Below are 23045 nucleotides of genomic sequence, written 5' to 3'. Positions count from 1 at the left end.
TATCCATGCTCTCTAAGCCTGGCATGATCCCTCTTGCTGTTCCCTCTTGGGAGTTGTGCCAGCAGTTGTCTCATGTATCCATCAAGGGATAAACAGGCTTTGGTCCTGCTACCAGGCAAGAAGCCCAGGCTTTTGGACACCTCCTGGGGAAAATGGGGCAGTTGCACCCCCTCACATCCCCCAGGTGCTTATGGGGCTTGTTAACAGTGATAGCACCTGGATGGACACTGACCTGGCCTGTCTCAACAAATCTGTGTTGATTTTCTAATCTGGTGGCTGAAATAGGGCTTTAGAGGTGAGCAGGGTGGAGGTTTTTCTTGTGCCCAGGGAAGGCGACTGTACCTTCACAGAGCTTTACTCACTAGAAATGCTGCTTCCTAGAAAGCTCATGTCCTGCCTATGCCTGCAGAAACAAGGATGGGGTCTGTATGGTAAATACCAATATGCCTTTGCACTGTCCCACATGCCCACACAGAAGGAAATCAGAGCACAGGAGAGGCACACTCCTGTGTGGTACGCGGGTAAGCACCAGGTAAGCAGGTAACTTGGCTCAGCTGAAGGGTGCCAGGAGGACAGGACTGACCCAATCCTACTGTCCAGCCCCATCATCCTCAGGCAGCATCTGCCTGCTCTTCCCAAGTCTTCAGGGAACTCCAAGTGAAGGGTGACCCCATTCATGAGAGAAACACAAAACATCCAGCAGAGTCAGGTGGGCAGAGAGAGATGCAGATGCCTATGTGATCCATTACATCACCTCATGCAGGCATATCCTGGGATGTCTCCTCCAGACAAACAAAATCTGGCCTGCCCTGCCTGTGTGACAGCTATATAACCTGGCATGTGGGTAGAAAGTTAGAAATCCCCTGTTGGCAGCTTCTCCCCACAGAGAGGGCTTCTGTGGAGCAAGATCCGGCCCCTTGGGAATGCAGGAGGCACTTGCTGTCCAGGCCTTTACTCTGACTTGACCAAAGGTGCTGTTAGTTCAGGGCTCTGCTCTGCCTGGCTCAGGGGTCTCCTGTTCCTGCAATAAGGGCCTCTGCTTCCCACCCTGAAGCTCCTTTCCTATGGCATTGACACAAACACCAGTGAGAAATGCTCTGCCTTCCTTCCTACCTGGAAGTCTCGACCCAGCTCTCACCCAACTTCCGATTTGTCTCCATCCCTGACTGGTCATCCACTTCCTCAGCCTGGTGGCCACAAACTTCTTTAACCATAAAGGACATGACAGATGTTTCCCAAAATTCCCTGGGAGCAAGAAGGGACCGGCATTTTGCATCCCCTGTAGCTCCTCTGGGTAGCCCATCTTTGTCCTGCCCTGACAGCCCAGCTGGCACAGATGAAGGTGGCTCCCATATTCCATGGCAACAGAGGCTCCCTAGGCCAGGAAAAGCCCAGGGCAGAAGAGAAACATCTCATTGTGGGTGGTGAGAAGAACAGGTGCCACTGGGCACCTGCTGCTTCTCCCTTTCCACAGCCTGCTCCCAGCCTCTGTGGGCAGCAGGAGGACATGGAGCAGGGCCATGCATCCATGTAGGGAGTGCTGGCAAGCTCCCAACCAGGTCTGTGTCCCCAAAAGGGACGATGAAGCTGCTTCCCCAGGACCAGCTGTGCTTGTGCAGTGCTGCTGGGGGAGGGCTCACCCCGCAGTGCTTCAGCTTTCAAGGAGAACAAAACCCCTGTGGGGGCTGGAGGGGCTGAGTCACACAGTGAGGAGGGTGGGGGCTCCCTGCCAGTCACGATTCCGTGGAGGAGTGGGTTTGGGGGCTGTTGTGCCCCTGAGAGAAACAAATCCCACAGGAGTGCAGCCAGAGAGAGATGTCATTGTGACTTTTAGGGCCAGATGAAGGTTCACTAACTTGAACTGGAGGTGCCAGTGGGCTGTGGTTACCAGGAAAAGACATAGCACTTCCTCAGCCCCTGCTGCTTCCCAGGTTGGGGTGAACAGTGGCATGGGAACATGCTGTTCCACAGCACCCTGCAGCAGAGGTGCCACAAGGCCATATGGACGTAATGAAGAGTGCTGGCACGAGGGATGAGATGCTCCTGATGACTTCCATGGTGATACAACAGAGCAGGTTGAGGACAGTTTCCTGCTCCCATCATGCCAGACTTTCATGGGAAAACACTGGGATTAGAGGTGACTGCAATGTGCTCTTTGTGCGATACATGATTGTATAATCTTGCCATGACGCAGGGGATGGCTCTTATAGACAGGAACTTTGAATTTTCCAGGGCCTAGCAGTAAAGGCACAGCATGTGAATCTGGGACAGAACAAATCAGGCACATATGAGAGCTTTGTAGGGATCTCTTATCTCAGCTGATATCCACAGCATAAGGGTGGGCTTGGACTCGGGTCACAAAGTCCAGCTGCAGCCCGGGACAAATAAATGATGCAACTTTTCTGATGTATGTGGGCAGAGAATAGAAGGTCATTTCTACCTCTGGATGCCAAGATTGGAGAAAAATTGACTTGAATAAGGAAAAATCAGGAATAAAGTAGCCTCCTAAGTGGCAAGGACCTGAGTGAGCCAACTGGAAAGACAGAGGCCATGCTACAGCACTACCTCTGCTCAGATGGGTACCACTGTCCACAGCTGGGGACCCTGTCCCTGAATAGATGTCATCCATGGTGGATGATTGGATACAACAGCAGGTACTTTGTTCTGCTGGGGGTGCTGCTGTCATGCAGTTTTCCAGGCTACCTGACTTCATCTGACAGCAGGTCTGGTTAAGACAAGTGACCGAGACCCAGCTCCCTGAGCAGCCCTTGCAGGCAGGCAGGTGCCAGCTGGACTGCAGGCAGAGAGGAGCAGCTGAGTTGCCACTCTCCTGTGCCTTCCCAGACTCTGAAGAGTTAAGTGCCAGTTTCAAGTGTCTCTAAGGTGACACCAGGCTGCCTGCTGGATGCAGCTCCCCGCAGCCCCCTCCCCACGCACACAGCACGCACTCATGCTCACTTTCTGCTTTGTCTTTCGAGAGCTGCTCCAGGCTTTGTACACAGGCACTTTCCTCACTACCTACCTTTCCCTGCCACTCCCGCTCAGCTGCTGCCGCCGGGAACAGTGACGGATGTGCCTGGCTCCAGAGGGACCTTGCAGAAGGCAATCCAAGCTCTTTTTCACTCATTTGCAAGCATCACTATCCCTGGACTGCTTCTTCAATGAACACTGTGTTCCCCACTGCTCTCACAGTGGCAGCACCTCCGAAGAGCAGCACGAACATCTCCAGGTGTGTGTCAGATATTCCTCCGCTTCAGAGTAGCAGGGCAGTTGAGACGGTAGGAGGCTGAGCTGCTGCGTCTGAGCTATTCAAGCTGCTATCAAGAGGCCAGTAAATACAACTGCAAAAAGCTGGACACTGTTTTTTCTCGTGCTTGTGCTCCCTCAGGGAGCTAAGCCTTGCTGGGATTGTCCCACGGCCCTGGGGAGGCGAAGCGGAGCAGCACTGCGGGACCCTGTGGGACAAGACCAGTCTGCCCAAGAAGTTCTGAGGGCAAATTGGGACTCCTTGCCTAGAGAGACACCTCACTCCAGCATGGCTGAAGGTCCCAGGAGCTGGAGAGACTTCTCCCCTGCCAGGAGTGATGCTGAGGTGGCCAGGGGAGCCACAGCAAACTTCCAGGGAGCAGCAGATACAGAGAGCACTGGACGAGCACAACGCTTGGGCCTCCACAGCATGGATCCATCTTGGGAGGAGATGAGAGGGGCAGTGGCTGTGGCAGAGGTGGAGGAGCAGTTCCTGCACTTGGCCATCAGAAAGCAGGTCTCCTACAGGTAGGAACACCTGGGTCTCCAAGTGTCAGGGATGCACTTGGGCACTGGGGTGACCTGTCACTGAGGCATCTCCCTCCCATGGGGTCAGAGTTGGTTCTTTTCACCAACTACCAGCACATTCCAGAAACCATCTCAGCACAGAGACAAGGCAACCAGTTAGCCCAGTCCCTCCCATTGCATGCAACAGCCCCCTCTGCAGTGACAGTCTCATTATCACCTTTGCAGATCCTCTTATTTTCCTTCTACCCAACTCCCCCTTCCCATCCTGGGACTGTGATACGTCCTAGGCAGTGGTCTGGGCTTTTTGAGAGTACCTTGCAGCAAAGGGAGATCTGTCCTGGCTTTTGGTGTGACTCTTCTGTTGCAATTCCTGTGCTTTCCCACCCCTGCTATCACCAAGCAAAGCTGACAGAGGTAAAGAGTGGTTCTCATAGCTCTCACGGGGCTTATGGGAGCCACTGCCTGGTGATACCCAGGTGAGCTCCTGTTCCCAACTCCAGCCATAGTGCCCGAAATCCTGCTTGGGTCAGTATCTCCAGGACTTCAGCTCCATTCTTCTGTCACAACAAATAAGGTCTGGTGTTCTACCCTGTCCTTTCTTTTGCTAGAAGGGTGTTTGAGACCTTCTATGATTTACTACTCCCCATCTTTGCAGAATGGCTCTCAGGTGTAAGTGAGGAGAAATCCTTTGACCCTGCACATGCCCAGACTAGACATGAGCATTGCAGGACTGATCCTGGACTGCTGTGAGAGTCTGGGACTGAGAGGAGGAGCTGCCTTCTTACTACACTCCAGATTTGGCTTGGCACAGAGATGTCTGTGTCCTTCTGAGCTCCATGTTACCACGTCATGCCACGCTCAGCAAGTGCCACATAGTTTACAAGCAGGTGGAAATCTGACATGGAGGTCCACTGCAATGGCAGACAGAGGCTGAATGAACTGTCCCACTTCTGGTCTGGGCCTTGGGGACCCTGGGGTGCAGAGCTCTGCCAGGGGGAAGATTTTGGGCAAGAGCTGTCGGTCACCCCCCCTGCCTGCACTCCCCCTTTTTCCCCCCTTGCAAGGGCTTCAGTGCAAGCTGTGAGCAAATTGCTCTCTAATACTGCAGTAATCGGAACTAATGGGAAAACTTATTAGTGCCTGCAGATCAGGAGGGGCCTCGAAGCTGACTCATCCCCAGCACTTGTTATTCGTGTGGTGGGTGGCAAGCAGAAGCCTGGGGAGGTGGCAGAGACCTCCCCAGGTACCCAGTGTCCCTAAGCCTTGCCAGGAGCTGGGACAACACAAGCCCTCCTGGTTCTCATTCTGTACCCAGGGCTGCTTACTGGGGCACCAGACAGAGCTGGGAGGGTCTCTGCCCTGATGGCACAGAGGATGAAGAATTACTGTGCCAAGCAGAGCAGGATTTTCTCCTCTTAGCTGTCTTCTCCAGATGTGCACAGTGCATTTTGTGAACAGATTAGCCAGCTGCAATTTTCCAGCCTCCCCAGGGCAGGAAGGGACATATTGCAACCTAAATTATCAGCCTGAATTTGATCTAGAATTATCCAAGGTTGCTAGGGATTTTATACACCCTGCCCATCCCACTCCAGCCACCCCAAGCAAGTGGCTCAGTTGACATGCTCCAGCCTGTGCTGCCCTTACACAAAGCCCCTCTGTTCTACACAACCCACACAAGGGGTCTCTTTGCAAGAGACTTTGCCCTGTCCAATGCAGGCTTTGCAGAAGGGAGGATTCTGAGAGGTTGGAGGGAATGCTGCAGCAACGTGCACATCAGGAGCAAAGGAAGAAATGATGCTTGGGACAAGCTGCTTCCTCCACCCTGTGTTTTGGACGTCCAAACAAAGGGAGGGAGAAATGGGAGAGGAAGTGTCTGGGGGTGGATATCTGCTTCTTCTCTCCTGTGACACCCATATAGTTTTGGGTCTGGCTTCCATCATATGCTCCTCCTGCAGCATGGAAAGTCCTAGGGGACCGACAGAAATCTCCTTGCTGTGCTGTCTAGCTCTGGAGACACTGAACCCTGGTACAGAGTTTGGAGGACCTTCTCCATGGGCTGTGGGCATCACAATTATCCTCAATGTCAGCTGAAGGTTGGAGGCTCCAGTCCCCTTGCTGCCAACCTACCTGCTCCTGCTGGGACCCATTAGTCATCACGAGGGGCAGGTGGCATAAGCTGCTATATAAAGCTTTTGAAATGAGCAGAAATGATATTAATCCCATGGAAATAAAGTTCCTTCCATAAATAGCTGCCACGGTGTATGGAGGCGCCTTGAGCGGGTGGAAGAGAGCTCAGCACTCAGGTTATATTTAGGGCTTTGAGTAACAGTTTCGTGCCAAACTTATTAATGATGCTGGCTTGTGCACCAGATTTCCACATTCTGGGACAATTTGCCCAGTAGGGAGGTTCTCTGCAATGCCAGAAAGACCCAATGCCCTCTGTCACCACAGCAAACCCAGAGCAAACACCAGGGTTGTGTGCCTAAATCCCCAGTCACTTTGGCCAAAGGGAGTCCAAAGTCAGCTCCTGCTTGCCTTGAGTGTCTCCACTAAGGTTTTGTGGTAGGGCAGGATCATCTCTAGCTCCCAGAGTGGGATAGCTCCAGTGGCAATAGGGCAAGCTAGAGGCCGGCAGAACTTTGCTGTAGGGAAAGCTGACCTGGAGCCAGAGAAGCTTGGGACAGGTGGTGGCAGGTCACAGCAGCATCCTGCAACTCCTCCTGAGCAGTTGTGGGCTCCCTCTCTATTTCATCATTGCTTTCAGAGTGATGCTTGCAGCAGTAGCCTTTGTCACTGCCACTGCACCTAGCAACCCAGCCCGGAGGGGTGTTTACCCAGAAAGGAAACCACAAGCGCACAAAAGCTCCTGTACGAGCTCTCTGCAGGCTCTGCCCGGTCGTACTCTTCGGCTCTCAGTCACGTTCAGAGGTAGCGCCCAGACCAGCCCACGCACCAGGGGGCTCCACAAAGCCATCTCTGGCAGCGGGAAGAGGGGGTCCTGTGTCCCTCCGTGCCCCCCCAGCCAGCTCCCGTCCCTGCTGGGGAGATGTGAGGAACGTCGGCTGTTCAGTGTGGTCCCCGGCTGGCAGATAGGACACAGCTAATGCAACTCACAGGCTGTTCTGTGCCAAGGAGCTAAATATAACCCGCAGAGTGGAGCAGAGGGGGCTGCTTTGTAATGTAAATAGCAAGGGAGCTTGGTCACAGAGCAGGCAGGCCAGAGGGGAGAGCTGGCAGGAGCTGCTGGAGAGAGGGAGGCAGGAGCCCTGAGTGGCCCAGGGGAAGATGGTTGCAACTCTCTGCTGTCTTCTCTTCCTTTTGTCTTCAGATCTGGACTCTGGATGTTTGTGAAGTCTCAGGACAGCCTGGGCAGTCCAGGGGCTGAGGAAGAAGGAAAGGAGAGCCTCCACTGTCAGCACAGAAAGAGAGAGAGAGAGAGGCAATCTCCTTCCTCCAAGTCCTGCCTGATGGCCTTTTAATCGTGTTAGCCCTGCTCTGCAGAGCAGCATAATCAAATTCCCATTTGTTTCCAGCAAGCCAAGCCCGCTCCACTCTGACAGAAGCATCTGTCTCTGCATGCCTCTGTGCAGCAGGGGAGAGGAGATGGGGGGCACAGCCAGAGGGAAGAGCTAGAAATGAGCAGGTGGCTCCTCACAGACTTTGGTCAGGGGTGACAAGTGTCTCACTCTCCCCTGCCCTGACTCTTTCCAGAACCAGGGACAAGCTCTGCTGGGCCCCACTGTCAGAGACAGGCTGTAGTACATGGCGCAGGGGTCGGATGGGGTTGGAGCTGGCATCACCCTGTGCTTGGAGCACAGTGCTGGTGTGTGTTCACTCTCATTCTGGCTCTCATTCTGGTTGTTCCTATGTGCAAGGCAGTGGTGAATTGGATATGGGACTGTGTGTAACAAGAGAGAAAACATCCTAAGAAGCAATTTTGGAGAAACATTGAGTTTGTGGGTACAGCCTAGCTGTGTAGAGACATACCTGTAGTATGCCAGAGAGGGATACTACAGGTATGCAGCTCCAAGCCCTTTCTTAAACCAGGCTTACTCCCTGCTTTAAACTGACCCAAGACCCTGCTGCTGCCAGAGGGGATGATACTGCCCTTCCTCCTGCTGCAGTTTTTCCACATCAGGCAAGCCTGGTCAGCTCTCTGAGGCAGCAGGACACAGCTTCTCTCCCCTGTGTTTGTCCCCACAACCATAGCTTCAGCCTTGCATGTGGTGTAGATGTGCTGGAGGACCATGGACTGGGACTCCCTAAGTAGGCCAGCAGGGAGGTTTTTAGGGGCACTAACCAGGATTAGGGGCAATTCCAACCTTGATCCAAACACTGGTATGTGGGGAGAGCTGGGATCCCTGAACCAAGAGCCATCGCTTCCCCTGACCACTCCCTCCCTTATCTGATCCCTGTTCACAATGAATCCCACAGGCAGGTATCCTGCTGAGTTTGGCTGAAGCAGGCAGCTTAATCCTTTCAGTACCAGGGTGCTGCACAAACTAGCATGAAGACAAGGGTGCCAGTTCACAGTAACATCCAGCACAGTGATCCCCATCCCTCTCCTGTGCTGCCTACAGAGAAGCCTGTGCAGCAGGGTCTATCTCCTCTGGTCTCCTGACCAAGAACAGCCAGGAATGGGATTTCTAGGGGTTCCTCCACAGTTTTGAACCAAGTCCAAGGGACAGGACTGTGAAAGGATGCATGGACACAGCACACAGAGGATGGTGAAGGACTCAGGGCAGGGTGTGTTTCTTCTCCAACAGCCCCACCAAGCCCCAATACTCCTGATGCTCCTGGGTAAGACTAGACACCAATACCACGAGACAGTGCATGAAACATGAAAGGGAAATGTCTGCAGGCAAGGAGAAAATGCAACTAACCCATCATGGCATGCAAAGCAGCAGGGATGATGAAACCTTTCCGCAACAACAAAACTCTCCCCTCCCTGATCTGTGAACTGGAGTTAGGCATCCAGGTCCTGCCTTTTCCTCTCTCTGCACAGTAATTAATGCAGTGGGTTGTGTTCAGTTTCAGAGCTTGCCTGGTGAGATCAAGGTCTGTCAATGCTTTTTTTTTTCCTTTTGATGATGGAGTTTAAAGCAAGACCATGTGCCCCTTTAGAAATGCCATCTGTGCAGGCTGCCAGGACCAGCTTTGCTTGCTTGCTTTTCTCTGGCCCATAGAAGCTGACCACAGACCCTCTTGGTGATCTGAAGCTTTCCTGGAGCCAGAGCACACCAAGCAGCATCTGGTTGTGAAGAGTTGGGGTTTTTGGAGGTGGGGACAGGCCGGGCCTGCAGGCTTAGGCTGTGCTGCCCCAGACTGGGGGATGGACCATGAATGTCAGGCTGTTTCTCCATTCTTTGGAGGCTGGCTGGGAGCCTCCTACATGCTTCTACTTTTCACACTTCCCATTCCTGGTTTATCAAAGCATTTTTTCAATGAACTCCAGTGCAGATTGAGCAGATGCTGGAGGTTGTTTTCAGGCCTGCCACACAGGGAGGACATATACACCCAGGAGTTGTGAGTGCTGTGGTGCCCTGCAGGGTAAGGACGTGCATGGCCCAGGGTGGGTGGCAGGAGGACAACCCCACTGCTATGGCCTTGGTGTGCATGGTGGTGCTGGGGCAGCTTTGGAGAGGGGGCTGTCTCAAGTCTGGGGGCATTCAAAGAACCACCCAGCAGGGGAGGTGCGGTTCCTCGGCGCGCAGCCCAGCGTGCCAGGACGTGCTCCTGCTTGTTGAGGGTGTGCACGAGGCTTCACTGGAGACGACCCAGCAGAGGAGGTGGCCAGCCCCGTGGGAAGAAGGCCGCGCAGCCGGCTGCAATGACAGCCGCCCTCACACTTCCAGGAAGTGCAGAGAGGAACCAGGTGGAGGTTGCAAACAAAGCCGGGCCCCGGCCGGCGGCGGAGCACTGCCAGGGACCTGCCCTCGGGATGACTCCGGAAAGCGGCTGCTGGGGGAGGAAGAGCGAGAGTGAACCCCGGGCTGGCTAAGCACATCAGCTCATGCTGCGGCAGATGTGGCGGCATCGCTCCTGGGACGTTCCCCAGAGCCCTCCGGGGGACGTAGACATAAGGTACCCACCGAGCTGGGCTCCGCTCCCTTCCTCTTATTGTTGGGGGGTTAAGGTGCTGTGGCGAGTGCTGACAGCCCGTGATTTGGGGGCTGGGGGAAAGGCTTCCTGTGCTTGCCCAGCGCCTTGCCCGCAATCCCCTCCTCTTCTCTTAGTGCCTGGGCTTGCGCAGCACAACCTCCCAGCCAGGATGTCAGAGGGCCGCGCGAGCGGTTTTGACGCCAAGCCCGTGAGCACAGCGGGCCAGCCCGGCTTTGCCTGAGCCGTCGGTTTCAGGGAAACTGGCAAGTGTGTCCCCATTCCCACCAGCCCTCCTGGAAACAGCTGGTGTTTGAGTCTGCCAGTGGGACCTGACCCAGGGTCCTAAGGGTCGGCAGGAGAACCGCGCAGTGGGCAGCCAGGCCCCCACAGCCCCGGCTTTCAGCCTGGTTCCACACCCTTGGGAAGCGGGCAAGCTGTCATTGCGGCCGGCACATTTTCCATGCAAAGGAGGGCTGGAAGAGCTGCTCTTTGCCTGGACTGGCAGCCATAGCAAGCAGGCCAGCCCCTGCCCCTGTCGCTGCCCGCTGAGCCAGCGGCGTCGCTGGGCTCTGGGAGAAGCGGGGCAGGCGCTCGCCGGGCTGGGTAAGAGCCTCGGTGCTGGCCTCGGCGACGAGGCCGGCGGTGGCTCCCGGTCCCTGGAGAGGGCGGTGGCGGCGGCGGCAGGACTGTTGGCTCCGTCCCCTCCGTCCGGCGGTGAACAATGGGAGGCGGAGGCAGGGGGAGGCTCCGCTTCTGCCGCCGAACCTCTTCCGAGCGCGAGGCGGCGGCGGGGCTGACACGCGGCTTCCTGAGGCGGCGGCGCCGGGCGCGGGGCCACGGGACGGGCTCCGCCGCCAGCCCCGATCCCCGCGCTCGGCAGGCGGCGCTGGCGACGCGGCCGCCGGTGCCACCGGTGAGCGCCTCACTTCCTGCCCGCCGGTCCGTGGCCCCGGTGGGGCGGGAGCCCGAGCCGGCCGCGCCCCCCCGCCCGCCCCCGGTGCCCTCCTTCGGTGCCCTCCTCTGGCTCGGAACCACGGTGGCGGCGGCGCCGAGCCCTGAGCTCGGCCATGCAGGCGGCTCGGCCCCCGCCGTCTGGCGGTTCGCCCTCCGCCGCCTCCTCCGACACAGCCGCCGCCACAGCCGACTCCTCCGGGGCGTCAGGCAGCGCCGAGCCCGAGTGGGGGCCGCCGCCGCCGCCTCCGCTGGGCCGCCGCCACAGCAACAAGCGCTTCACTGGCCTCAAGCTCTTCGGGCGCAGGTGAGTACGGGGCAGGGCGGGCAGCGGGACGGTGGGTCCCGCCGGGCGGGCGAGCTCCGGGTGGTGCCTGCGCCGCCGCCCCGGCACCTGGCGGCGGAGCGGGGCCGGAGGGAGCTAGGCTCCCGGGCAAGGGCTGGCTGTAGGCGGCTGGAGCATCCGGAACGGAGGCGGCGGAGCACCGGCTCCCAAAGAGCCTCCTCCCGCTGAGCCGTCAGCAGCCGCCTCACCAGGCCCGGTCGAGGGGTTCACCCTGGCTGAGCGCAGCCGCAGGGGGATACGAGACAGGGTGTGAGGATGGAACGGGGTGAGTTTGCTTTTCCCTCACTTTCTTGGCACGAGTGATGGCAAGTTGGGGAGCACTACCCTCGCTGCGTGCGCTGTCGTCCCCATGGAATCAGAGCCTCGTCTCTTGGGCATTCGGTTCCACCCGCCCTGAACTGCCTGTCTCCATCCCCGCATGCCTGTCCCTTGCTTCGCCTGCGACACTGGCAGTCCTGCCGCGCCGGCGGATGGCTGTGCTCGTCCCGTGCTGCCGGCTGGGATCCCGGCTTCTCATGCGTCTGCCCCAGAGCCAGCTGGGCTCCTTGTGCCTCCCTTAGCTTCTCTGTTGGCCTCGTGGGGATTTGGACGTGTAAGCGAAGTACCTCGAAGTACCAGAGCCTGGTACCTCTGCTATCTGGAGGTCTTTGAAAACACTGAATAACTGAGGTCTGAAGGAACCTCTGGAGATTGCCTGGTACACACTGCTGTCTTAAAGCAGGGTCGAGTTTGATCAAGCTACTGATGTTGAGTTTTGAGCGTTGCCAGGGTGTAGAGAACACAACTTACATGGACCCCCACTCCTGTGCTTCAGCTACTCAGGAATTTTTTTTTCTCAAATAAGTTTCAGTTGTTGCAGCCTGTGCCTGGTCTCTTTCAGTTGTCACTGTGCACGTCTGGGCAGCATCTGACCCAATCTTCTCTGTACTTTCCCATCAGGTTGCTGGACATAGTAATAATGTTCCCCCTCAAACTTGTCTGCAGGCCAAACTGCCCCCCTTATCTCATATTCTCCTTGTACTTGATAATTCTTACCCCCAGCTGTGTTGGTGGCCCCGTGACAAGCTTTCTATGTCTCATGGGTATTTTTGGTATATGGGAGCGGTTGAAGCAGGATGCAGTGCCATCAGAGTGGTATCACACGTGCTGAATGGAGGGGAAAAGCTCCAATTTCAACCTCCACATCCAAGCCAGACCTGGGAGTGGATGGCTTGCAAGGTCACTCCACCACAGAGCAGTGTTCTCTGCTCTGGTTTCAGAGCTGTCAGCAATAGCTGCCTTGAGCTCCTGGCAGTCTCTGGCCTGTTCCAAATACTGTGTGGCATCTCTGAGTCCTGGAGCTTCAGGCTGCTGTTACTGCAATGTAGATCAGAGCCAAGGGGAAGTTCTCCACATGTGAACAACCTTTGGCAGTGTGGCCACATGGGGAGAGGCAAAGTGGAATGGCAGGAGGAGCTGAAGGAGGCCAGTAGGCCCGCCAAGACTGGAAACGGCCACGGGGTTGTTTAGTGCATTCTTGCCCTTCTGCTGCTGATGGAGGGACCCAGTTCCCCCTGGCTCAGGGTGATGAATGCAGCACCCAGAGCTGCAGGGTAGTGAGGAGAGATTCCCATGGACCTCTGAGAAGGGGCTCCCACACACACCAGTGGGAGGTAAACTCGATGAGAAGTCATGCAGGATAATTGGCTGCACGCCACTGAATTCATGCCCACCTGAGCATTGGAGCAGAGGATGGCATGAAGTTTCTTCTCCTCCTCTGAGGGGATTAAGAGGGAAGGTTGTGCTACGCTTCCTTTTGTCAATAAGTACAGCCAGCCCCTACCCGCCAAATGCTTTCCAACAGTGAGGAAATTTGTACCCCCTTCTATTCTGAGCTTTACTCAGAGCCGTATGTGGCTGGGAAACAGGTCTAGAGGGAGCTTAGGTAATTGAGAGGAATTTGCTCACTGGCACGAGTGGAGAGCCCTGGTTTCAAGGAGAGAAGTCTCCTGAGGTGGACGCCCTGTGCTGGACTCTGCCTGTAGCAACACTGGGAGGCATGGCCAAGGGAGGCAGGGGTCTGCAAAATGGCAAGAGAGCCTGTCCTGTCTCCAGGGCAGGTGAGCCCTTAGGGGGTTTGAAGCAACAGAAAGGTGAGCCCCCAAGCTCTGGCCTCCAGTGGTATGGTACATTAGTCCCGTGTTTTGCAAGCAGGCTTATTTCTGTACCTTGTAATTGCCTTACAGGAGGGTGGAGTAATTGGCTCTAGAGCTGACAGAGACAAGTGCACAATACATGCATCTGGCCCGTGGATGGGTAATTCTTTTAATTGGGCTGATAAAGAGATTGGGGCTGATCAGATAAGAGATGGTTAGGATTAAATTGCCTTTCTAGGTGCCCTGTTTCTGTGCTATGAGTGCACTGCAGTTTGCCCTTTCCAGGGAGGAATTGGGGAAGGAGTGTAAGTGCTGGGGACAATGCCTGTTTCTTGCTCATCCCTGTGCCAGTGAAGTGGGATGCCAGTGAAATGGATCTCCCCTGTGGGCTTCAGAGCTTCTGTAACAAATCCCACTTCAAAGGAACTATGTGTAATGGCTAGTGCGATAGCATAAGCAGGGCTATAGCCACCAGTGGGGCAGCTGGCAGATGGTAGTCCAGCAGAGCACAAGACCAAGTTTTTGGCTGTGACCCTTTGGCAGGTCTTGTGCTGGAGCCTGCAGGTGAGCCTGGGGGTGCCTGCCACTGCCCCAGGAAAGGTTTGTGGGTGGCACAGCCTGTGGGTAAACGGCACTCAAAAAACTGAGCCGAGCACCCGCCTACATCTTTCTGGGACGTCACTTGTCACTTCTTTCTTGCAGCTTGATGCTTACACTTATGTGAAAGCTGAGAATGATGTACCAGTGTGACAGCAGCCCAGCCTTCTCCATCCCTGCTGTGTTGGGGTGCCCTTGAAGCTGCTGGCCCATGCACCCACTTTCCCTGGTGCAGGTGCAGTAGAGAGGCCGTGCAGTGGAGTGAACCCCAGGTGCCCTGCAGGAAGACCAGATGGTAGTGAGGAGCCTGAAGTTTGTGCTCTGCAGGCTGAGAGCAGTGTTTCCCTTGGGACAAGATTTTTCACAAAGCACCTTGCTGCCAGCTAGCTGTTGAGCAATCATCTTCCTACTTCTCCTCCATGCATGCAGATTTTGTATGCCTCAAGCTCTGAAACCCTCCAGCCTCTGCTCCCCGTTCTGCTCAGAGGTGATGGCTGGGTAGCTTTGGCTGGGCCTGGACCAGTGTCACTTGTGGGAATCCCCAGCTGTCCCCTGCAGTGACACTTGGGCTTGTTTGCAGGGCAGATGGGATGAGCCGAGAGAGTTGTTTCCGCTGCTGAGTTTGCTCTGTGATCTCTGCTCAGGGACTTTTTTTTCTCAGCGGGGGAAAAATAAAGCACTGGGCACGCTGAGCAGCCATACCTGTTGGCAGCCAATGCAGCCTCACAGCAGAGCCAGGCTGGGACAGCTGCCAGCTCACAGTGGGGCTGTGAGATAGGTCAGGGAAGGATCAGCATAGGGGGTCTGACTGCTTCCAGAGGCTGAGGTCCTCCGTGGTGTGGACCTGCCACTTGCTTGTATCTCCAGTCTCAAGCACCCACTGGCAGCTCCCCAAGATCATAGCAGGGACTGCTACAGTGACACGTGCCTGCTCAGAGAAGGTGTCAAGACCTTTAATTATAGCATCATAGAATGGTTTAGGTTGGAAGGGACTTTAAAGATCATCCAGTTCCAACCCCCCCACCATGGGCAGGGACACCTTCCACTAATCTTCTTAGGGGTTGGAGCATCCTTTCCAGGAAACACTGTAATCTCCTCAAGGGGCTGAAAGGAGGGAGGATGAGAGACTGCTTCCCTCCTTTGAACAAAAACAATAGGAAGAGAGTCAGGCCCTGGGAGTGGAGCCAGGTCTTTGCAAGGATACAGTGATGAGAGGGGAGAGACAGAGCTGTGAGTGGTATGAGCAGGGGGAGTTTGAGAGCTCTTTGATTGTGTGAGTTCTCTTGGGGACTAAGGAGGTGCTGGTAAAGGGAGGCCAGTCCTCTGCAATGAAGGCGATGCTCCAGCAAAGGGCAACCTGAGCTCTGGCAGGTGGTGGGAGACATAGTGTAGGATTTCCTTCACTCATCATCATGCAGTGCCTGGGGAGCAGACAATCTCCCCAGAGACTTGGCAAAGCCTCTAAATTTAATTTGCAGGTCTGCTCTTAGTGGAGCTCTATTTTCTTTTCCCCAGGTGACTCTGTGAGCTGAAGCTCCTGAGTTTTCTCTTAGCCATGCATTCGCTTGCTTGCTGGTTCTTTTAAACCAGTGCTGACTTTGAGATGCTGAGTTCAAGAGTAGAGCAAGGACTGCAGGCTACGACTCCTTGACCCTTGGGCCCACAAACGATCTGTTTTTGGAAGAGATGAAGTACTGGCAGGAGGTGAATGGCTTCTGCTGGAGAATTTTGGAGGTAGAGACTCTGGTGCAGGTCTGGCTTGGCAACGCAGGCTGGACATGGAAATAGGGGAAACCTGTCCTGCTGGTTCTTGAGTTGGCACCAGGCTCTGGGGATAATAAGTGGCTCTGTCTTTGCAATTCTGAGTTCAAGAGCTTTATGACAGCTCTCCAGTAATACAAAAGTATACTCTGTGCTTCTGTTGCAACCTGCAGATCCAGCAGCAGCTGCAGTCTGTGTTTGGGAGCTGGGAGGCTTTCTTCTTCTCCCCATCAGGATGCCAGGTGGAGGGTGAAGCTCTGCCAAGGCAAGCAGTGAGGCTGCGCTGGCCAGGCCGGAGCCCAGCAGGGATGGAGTCCTGTTCACACCAGACGTATGTGTTAGACCCAGTGCTGTTCTCCTCCTGCCTGCAGTTTAGGGGTTGACGCCTTAGGGTGCTAATTCTGTAGTTAACTGTGAGCTCTGCCCCCAGGGGAAGCTCTTCCTCATTGTGCCAGGATGAGGAGCTGAGAGGATCTCTTCCCACTCCATGCTGTCCCAGACAGTAGGAGTTAATGGGCCACCTGTCTCAGCCCCACCTGCTGGGCAGGTTGTGCTGTCTGGGTTCGGCTGTCAGTTCCAGTTTCTACCTGTAACCATTGCTCCCATGCCTGGAAATAGCCTGGTTGAGCTTTGCCCAGCTGACGGCTGTCAGCCCTTCCCAGTGGTTCAGGGAACCACTGGGGAAATGAGCTAAGCATGCCCCATCTCAGAGAAGCCCTGCCCAGCTGTGAGAATTGGAGACCTGTCTCTGGGGGGACTGCAGGATGCTGCCCAAGCTGTGTGTGCAGGGTGGCAGGTACATGGCACTGGTGGGAAAGCCCCACTCTGGGAGCAGAAGGAGGTCTGGCTGGAGGTAGTCCCATCCTTTGGCTGCTGCCCTGTCCTCTATGTGCCCCGTGTTAGTGGGAGATTCCTTTGGTGTGTCTCATGGGCTGTTGCTGGCTCCCTGACATTATTGCAGGATGCCAGCTTGTGGCAGGTTCTAGTCCCAGCCACACATGGGGACACCCATCCAGGGTGTGAAAATCCCACCCAGCACCAATGGGCAAGGGCTTAGTGTTTGCCTTTTTCCCAGCTCCACTTACCCTGTCTTCCTTTCCCTGCTTCCCAGCAGCATCTCATCTCTTTGCAGGGCTGGAGTAGCCCTGGCTGCAGCACATGCTATGGCTTTGAAGAAAGTCATGTGTCCCAGCTGGCTGGCCCAGGAATTCAGGGCAACTAACATAGAGCCTTCTTGCAGGTTGGCTTCCACAGGAAACGTGTGTGCCAAACAGCCTGTCCCTTGCTTGCCACCGTCAGCCCAGGTGTGGATCCGGAGCCAGAGAACAGGAGGACTCCTTGCTGCCTGCTCCCCACTGGCTGTGGAGAGCCCCACCTCCACTCTAGGGCAGGACTCCCCAACAGGATGAGGATAGAGAATCCTGGGGTAGAAGTACATAAGATGGCTTGCAGCCTCCTCCTGAGCTCCCAGCCTCTGGCTGTGGCCTGTAGCCATCCAAGAGAGGGAGCAGGGGGCAATGCAGATGGCCATGTGCCACCCTTCCGTGTGAAAGTTCCCACTTGGTCCGATTATCTGTACATCATCCTGCCTCGCTACCCTGGCTCTGGCCAGGAGCCTCACAGATCCAGGGCTAAGCCTCTTACTGCCCAAGCTCGAGGTCACCACAGAAGAAGACATCGCGTGAGGCACTCTGGCAGCTAGCACATGGCAGCTGCCACTGCTGAAGTGTGGCAGGGGGTGGGGTGGCTGTTCTCTGCAGGTATTTTGCACCAGTGTGAGGCTGGCAGTTGGCAGGATTATGAAGGTACAGGGCTGCTGTCCTGTGAGAGCTGCCAGGATGCATGGAAGGAGGTATCCTGCTCCCCAGTTCAGCTCCTGGCAGGGTTGCAGGTCGGCATGGGGCCGCGAGATTCTCCAGCGGAGGCTGAGGATTCCCCACCTGGGCTCAAACAATGTTACCCACCCACAAGTTTTCTTGTTTGAATGAGTGAGGAAGCAGATGTGGTGGAGGTGAGTGTCAGAGGGATCCCAAGAATGACACTTCCCATCTGCACTGGGTCACCAAGAGCTTTGCTACCCAGCCCCTGGCTGGTGGTAGTCAGGGCTCCTGAGGGTTGGTGCCCGTGCACAAGGGCCGGAGAGTTGGGAACAGGTGAACTGCTCTGCCCTGCCCAAACAATGCTTCTCTGTGCAAGGCAGGGAGAGTGCCTTCATGATTTATTTGAAATTCAAATCCATGCATGGACCCAGCAGTCAAGGTGAAAGAAGGCAGCCAGGAACCAGGCCAGCACAGGGAAGGATGAAGGGAAGCAGGGGCTCTCTTTCTGTGCCAGCCTAGCTCTGGTCCCTGAGTTGTGTGCTCTCTTGCAGCTGCCTGGGTTGGGCTGGAGGTGGGCAGTTGGCAGGGTCTGAACTGGGCTGGGTTAGTATCCCAGATGCAGGAGTGTGGTGCTTCATGTTTGCTGATTGACTCTTTAGGGAAAAACAGTGTTGCTGACTCCAGCTTCATGGGCATGTTGCCTGCATTGACCTCCATGGCTGACAGCATGGGTGGTGGCACAGGTGCCATTGGAGCCCTTGGGATCTGCACGTGCCAAGGCAAGGGGAGAGCATGTGGTGGAGAGATGGCACTGGGGCGGGGGAGGATAGTGCTGTGTGCTGAGCAGCCAGGTGTGTTCATGGCTTGCTGACCACTCTCTTTGTGTCCCTAGACTCCACCTGCCCCACAAAGGTGTCTTCCCTTGTCTCCAGGGCAGCCAGCCCAGCCGATGGGGATCCAGGAGGATAAAGCACCGGCCAGCGGTGTATAAGTATGTGGTATTTTTATTGGCTTGCGCAGGCTGCGCAGTCCCAGCAGCTGCTGCAACATTTCTTTTGAAAAGCTCTCCTCCCTCCCACCCACATCTCACCCCACTTCACCCTCTTGTGTCAGTACTAACCAAGGCCGCTGAAAGCTGGGCTGCTTGCCTTATGCCTGTGTCACTGTCTTTGTTCTAGAGGGCAGTTTGCTACTGGACTTTGATCGACTAACATGGCAGCTTCTGTATTGCTGGAGTTTGGATTGAAGGTCAGTTGAGCTCTTCCTCCTCTATGTCCTAGCCAGTGTGGGCATGAGCACCTAGACCCAGTGCATGCTGAATGCTTGGATGACCTAAGGTGACAGCACTGAGGGTGGTTTAGCTAAATGACTAAATTAAATAATAATAAATAATAAAATCTAGCTGAAACAGTCAGAAGTTCAGTAAGGCTATGACTGCCAGAAATGGTGGAAAAACAGGGCCTGGGAGACAATCACCATGGCTGGGATGTAGTTGCTGTGTGGGAGCCGGTTCCTAGGCTAGCCATGGTGTTGGGACTAGCCATTACCTCACTCACAAGTGCTCCTGAGGAGATGTGGAGGTAGGGACAAGTCCTGGGTTCCATTCCTGGGCTCCCTATGCCTTGGTCTTTGTAGAGCAGCACATCAGCCTGGTCAGGATTTGGCCACACGTGTGTGAGTGCCGCAGTGGAAGACCCTTACTGCTCCTCCTGGCTTCTGCTACACAGTTTCTCTGCATGGCATCCTGGGCTTTACTGAATTTGCCACTCGTCTCTTGTTTGTCTGATGATGTAGACACAAAAATCTTGTCCCAGGTCTACTTGGGAGTCCTGTGGTTGGAGGTGTTGGGAGCAAGAGGCCCTGTGGCCAGTTAGTGCTCTTCAGAGGGGAGGCGAATGGGTTTTGGAGAGGTCCAAACAGCTGTGGGTTGAACACCAGAGGGCACGGTCGCTCTTCAGAGCTCTGGTGCTCTGCTGTGCAACTCCAGCTCTTTCCCTGCAGCTGACTTTAGCTGGGTGTTGTGACATGTCCCTTCTGCAGGGTTGCTGGCCTTGACTCATCGCTCCTGGTTTTGCTTTCCTCCCTTCTGCAAGAAAGGGATTGGCAAAGCATCTGCATAGAGCTTTTTTTATGCTGCTGTGGCTGAAGTGGCTGGTGAGCTTGATGGTTTAAACTGGTCAGCTGCTGCCATGGGCTGGCTGATGCTCAGAGGCAAGCATCCAGCCAAGGCAGCTGTCAGCCAACTCCCCACTGCGCAGGCTTGCGTGTCCTGGTACCACAAGAGCCTCATACTGGCAGCCACCCAACTTCTGCACCTGGAGTCTGGGTCACTCCTCCCACACAGCAAGTCTCTGGAGCACCCAGTGTCTCTGTGGGCATGAGAGGAGGAGCCAAGAAACTCAGGAAGCAGAGCAAGGCAGCCCTGTGTTACTGGTACGTGCTAAAGTGCTGGTCCATTCCAGGAAGGGGGACAGTGGTCTGCTCTCTGCATGGGCATTGCTTCTTCCCCTCTCTGAAGGATGATGGGAGAAAAAAGCCCATCAGTGATTCTGGCAGATGTGGGGATGTTAAGATGAAAGAAGAAAAGGAAGCACATAAGACCAGATACACTGAGGGCATTTAGAACAAAAAGGGTGGAGGAGAAAAAACCCCAACTTTTCCTCCTGCCCTCCCATTTGCTGCAGTGGGACAAGCTGACATTCAGCAAAGCCAATAGTAGCTTTAACATTGTTAAAAGGAGTTACTTCAATTTTGATGTGAGATGCAGGAGAAAAAAGACTAGTCACTTGCTGCCATGAGGTGAAAAAGTGAAACCAAAGGTTAGACATGATCACTAACAGGGGGACAGTTAACAAATGCCACTTGTGTGGCTTGTCAGCATGTGCTTTGCTTAGTCACAGGGTCATGATGAAGGCTTGGGAGGTGTCTTTCCTGTCTCAGGCTTTGTGGTGTAGAGAGATCACTGGGGACTGGGTTTCTCAGGGATGCTGAGCAGTTCTCCCCCTTGCAGACAGCTGCAGGGGCTGCCACTTGTGATGTGGTTTCAGGTGCGTGGGACCAGGATCTCCTCACATGGAAAGTCTTGCTCAGGGCTGCGTGGGCCTGGGGAGCCTCTTGGCCTGGGGCAGTGGTTTCTGCTTGAACACAGCAGACTGAAACCTGTGACAGCAGCATTGGGAGCTGCTGGTCTCCATCACAACCCATTCACCTGTCTGCATGTTAACAGGCTGAGGGCTTACAAAGTTGTAGGAGTAGGAGGAGAATGGCAGCAAGGTTTGCACGACTGAACTTGAGGAGAGGGCTCTTAGACTTCCTGCTCCTGCTGCCAGGGACTTGGGGAATTAGTGCCCTGATCTCTTGGTGGTCACATTGACTTGAAAGGGATTTTGGGACCACCTGGAATCCACCATGGTCACCCTTCCATAGTGTTTCCATGGGAAAAAATGGCTGTTTCCGTTTGTCAGTCTAGGTCCTGCCAGCCCAGGAAGGAGATAGGATTGTGGTGACTGTGAGGAGCAGCAAGTGGTATCATCAGGAGTCTCTGCTATGCATAGACCACAGGGGTCAGGAAGAGCAGGGTGGGCATGGGGCAGTTGGAGACAAGCTGGAAGCTTGAACCCTCCCTGGAAGTGTTCAAGGCCAGGTTGGATGGACTCTGACAAACCTGGTCAAGTGGAAGGTGTTTCTGACTATGATATTGGGGGTGCAATGAGATGCCCTTTAAAGTCTCTTCCAATCCAAATCATTCTGTGATTCTGTGCTAAGCTTCCTTGGCTGGAGGTGGGGCTGGTGAGGACCGTACATATCTTATAAGGCTACTTTGCTCTGAATGATTAACTAGTGGCAGCACATTTTTAATTTTCTCTTTGATAAAACATCCTTCCAGTCCCAATAAGTGAGTCTTAACAATGATGGACTGGGGCCTGTTCCTGGAGGCCCTTCTGCACCTGGCAGCTGCCCTGGGGCTGTGACGGTGCTGGGACCTGCTTGACCGCTAGAGGCAGCTGGCTCCTTCCCGGCAGTAGGAAGGGAGTTCTGAAGGATGTGTAGATACCCTTTGTAGGGAAGGAGGCAGAACTTTCCATCCTTCATCAGCTAGCAGTTTTGAGGGCAGAGAGAACTGACCAAGGTGAACACCTCCTGCCTGCTCTGGGTATCTCCAGCTCCCTTTCCTCTCTGGTGTTGTGAGGGCTGAATGAAATCCTCAGCAGCTTTGGCAATGGACAGGTTCGCTCATGTGTCCTCCCCATCCGTCTCTCTCACTGATTCACAAGGGCCACTTGCTCTTTCTTCCGTGATGGATGATGATGACAGCAATGGTGGTAGCTCAGCCTTTGGGCCTGGCTACCCTCTATGAACAGCTTTCAAGACACCCATCGGGGAAGGCAGCTGGCTGCCTTTGCCACACTGGCTGCAGCCTCTGTGACATTTTGTTATGATTGTGTTACTGTAGTCCCGCTCCAGGCCCCAAGGAGCACTGGGCACCGTCCAAACACACACACATTCCTACACACAGAGGAGAAGAGCTGTCTAATTTTAGCCATGACATGTAGGCGAGGGGAAGGGGCAGGCAGGAGGGGGCAGGGTGTGAGAGACAAAATCTCAGCTGCAGTCACCCGCACTGACTCACTCACTACGGCCTGTGTGTGGCTATTGGCTCTCATCGCCCGAGTAAATGACCGAAAAAACAATAGCTGGTGACGGCATCGTAGAGTGAGCTGGCCTTTGGTGTGACCTTCCCTTCATCTTTGCAAAGACCAATGAGGAGACGGGTTTTGTGACCCCAAAAGGGAGATGGGTTGTGTTTGGCTGGGAGCAGATCCCTAGAGGCAGCTGGGGAACCCGGATAGTGGTGAAGCATGACGGGGAAGTCCCCAGCCTGGGTATGAGAGGTCCCATGGAGGGTTTTCACGATGAGGGAAGACGCAAAGCTCCTGAGACATCTGTGGAGCCTGTGTGAACCAAAGACTAACTCAGAAGCAAGTTACCTCCTATGCATGAAGACAGGCTCTCTGTGGCAGGCGGCTTGACTCTCATCAGCCATGCAAACCCCTTTATCCAAGTTCCAAGGAGACAGGAGAGAATCGCCACCTTGGTGCGTTCTCCCCATGTCCTCCTGCTGCCGCTGCCAGAGAAGCTGCGCCGTCCCCAAGCTGCAGTTGAGTGTTTGGAGAGCAGCTGGCGCCGTGGGGACCCCTCTCTTTCCGGCCCGCTGCAGTGCATGCGCCTGCGGCTGGGGGCGAGCCGGCCTCAGGGCTGCTCAGAGAGGAAGTGCAGTTGGCTATTTTAACGAGAGCAGCGCGGGGAGGAGCGGAGGGAGAAGCCAAGCACTCTCTCCAAACTAGGACTTAGTAGGGGAGGGCTGGCCCGCTGCTGCGGTGCGGCCACTGCCGCCCACTCGGCACCTGCAGGACCCCTGCACCGCTCCGGATCAGGTCACGGGGGCTTTTTCCCTCTATCTCCCTTTTTCTTGTTCTGCTTGTCCCTCTCCCTCATGCTTGCTGCTTTTGTTTGTGCTGGGTGGGGTATGGGAGGGGACCTGGGGGGAGAGACAGCCCT

General features: G+C 55.2%; 1 protein-coding gene across 5 annotated transcripts in view; it reads left to right on the top strand.

The window, feature by feature from the left end:
* Positions 1 to 3001: 3001 nt before the first annotated feature.
* DGKZ (diacylglycerol kinase zeta) overlaps positions 3002 to 23045 on the top strand; it is a 54898-nt gene continuing 34854 nt past the window's right edge. For 2 of the 5 annotated variants that reach the window (XM_036383738.1, XM_036383737.2), the window contains exon 1: positions 10783 to 11134. In XM_036383738.1, the coding sequence (XP_036239631.1) occupies positions 10944 to 11134 (191 nt within the window). In that variant the 5' untranslated portion in view covers positions 10783 to 10943. Of the gene's footprint in view, positions 3775 to 10782; positions 11135 to 18378; positions 18478 to 18664; positions 18735 to 23045 lie in introns of those variants that run through there. The other 3 variants (XM_036383739.1, XM_036383736.2, XM_036383735.1) reach the window with 3 other exon arrangements.

The sequence above is a fragment of the Molothrus ater genome, chromosome 6 (genome assembly GCF_012460135.2).
Source record: "Molothrus ater isolate BHLD 08-10-18 breed brown headed cowbird chromosome 6, BPBGC_Mater_1.1, whole genome shotgun sequence".
NCBI classification, from domain to species: domain Eukaryota; kingdom Metazoa; phylum Chordata; class Aves; order Passeriformes; family Icteridae; genus Molothrus; species Molothrus ater.
The sequence above is the reverse complement of the archived record's forward strand: the minus strand, read 5'-3'. Positions and strand labels throughout refer to the sequence as shown.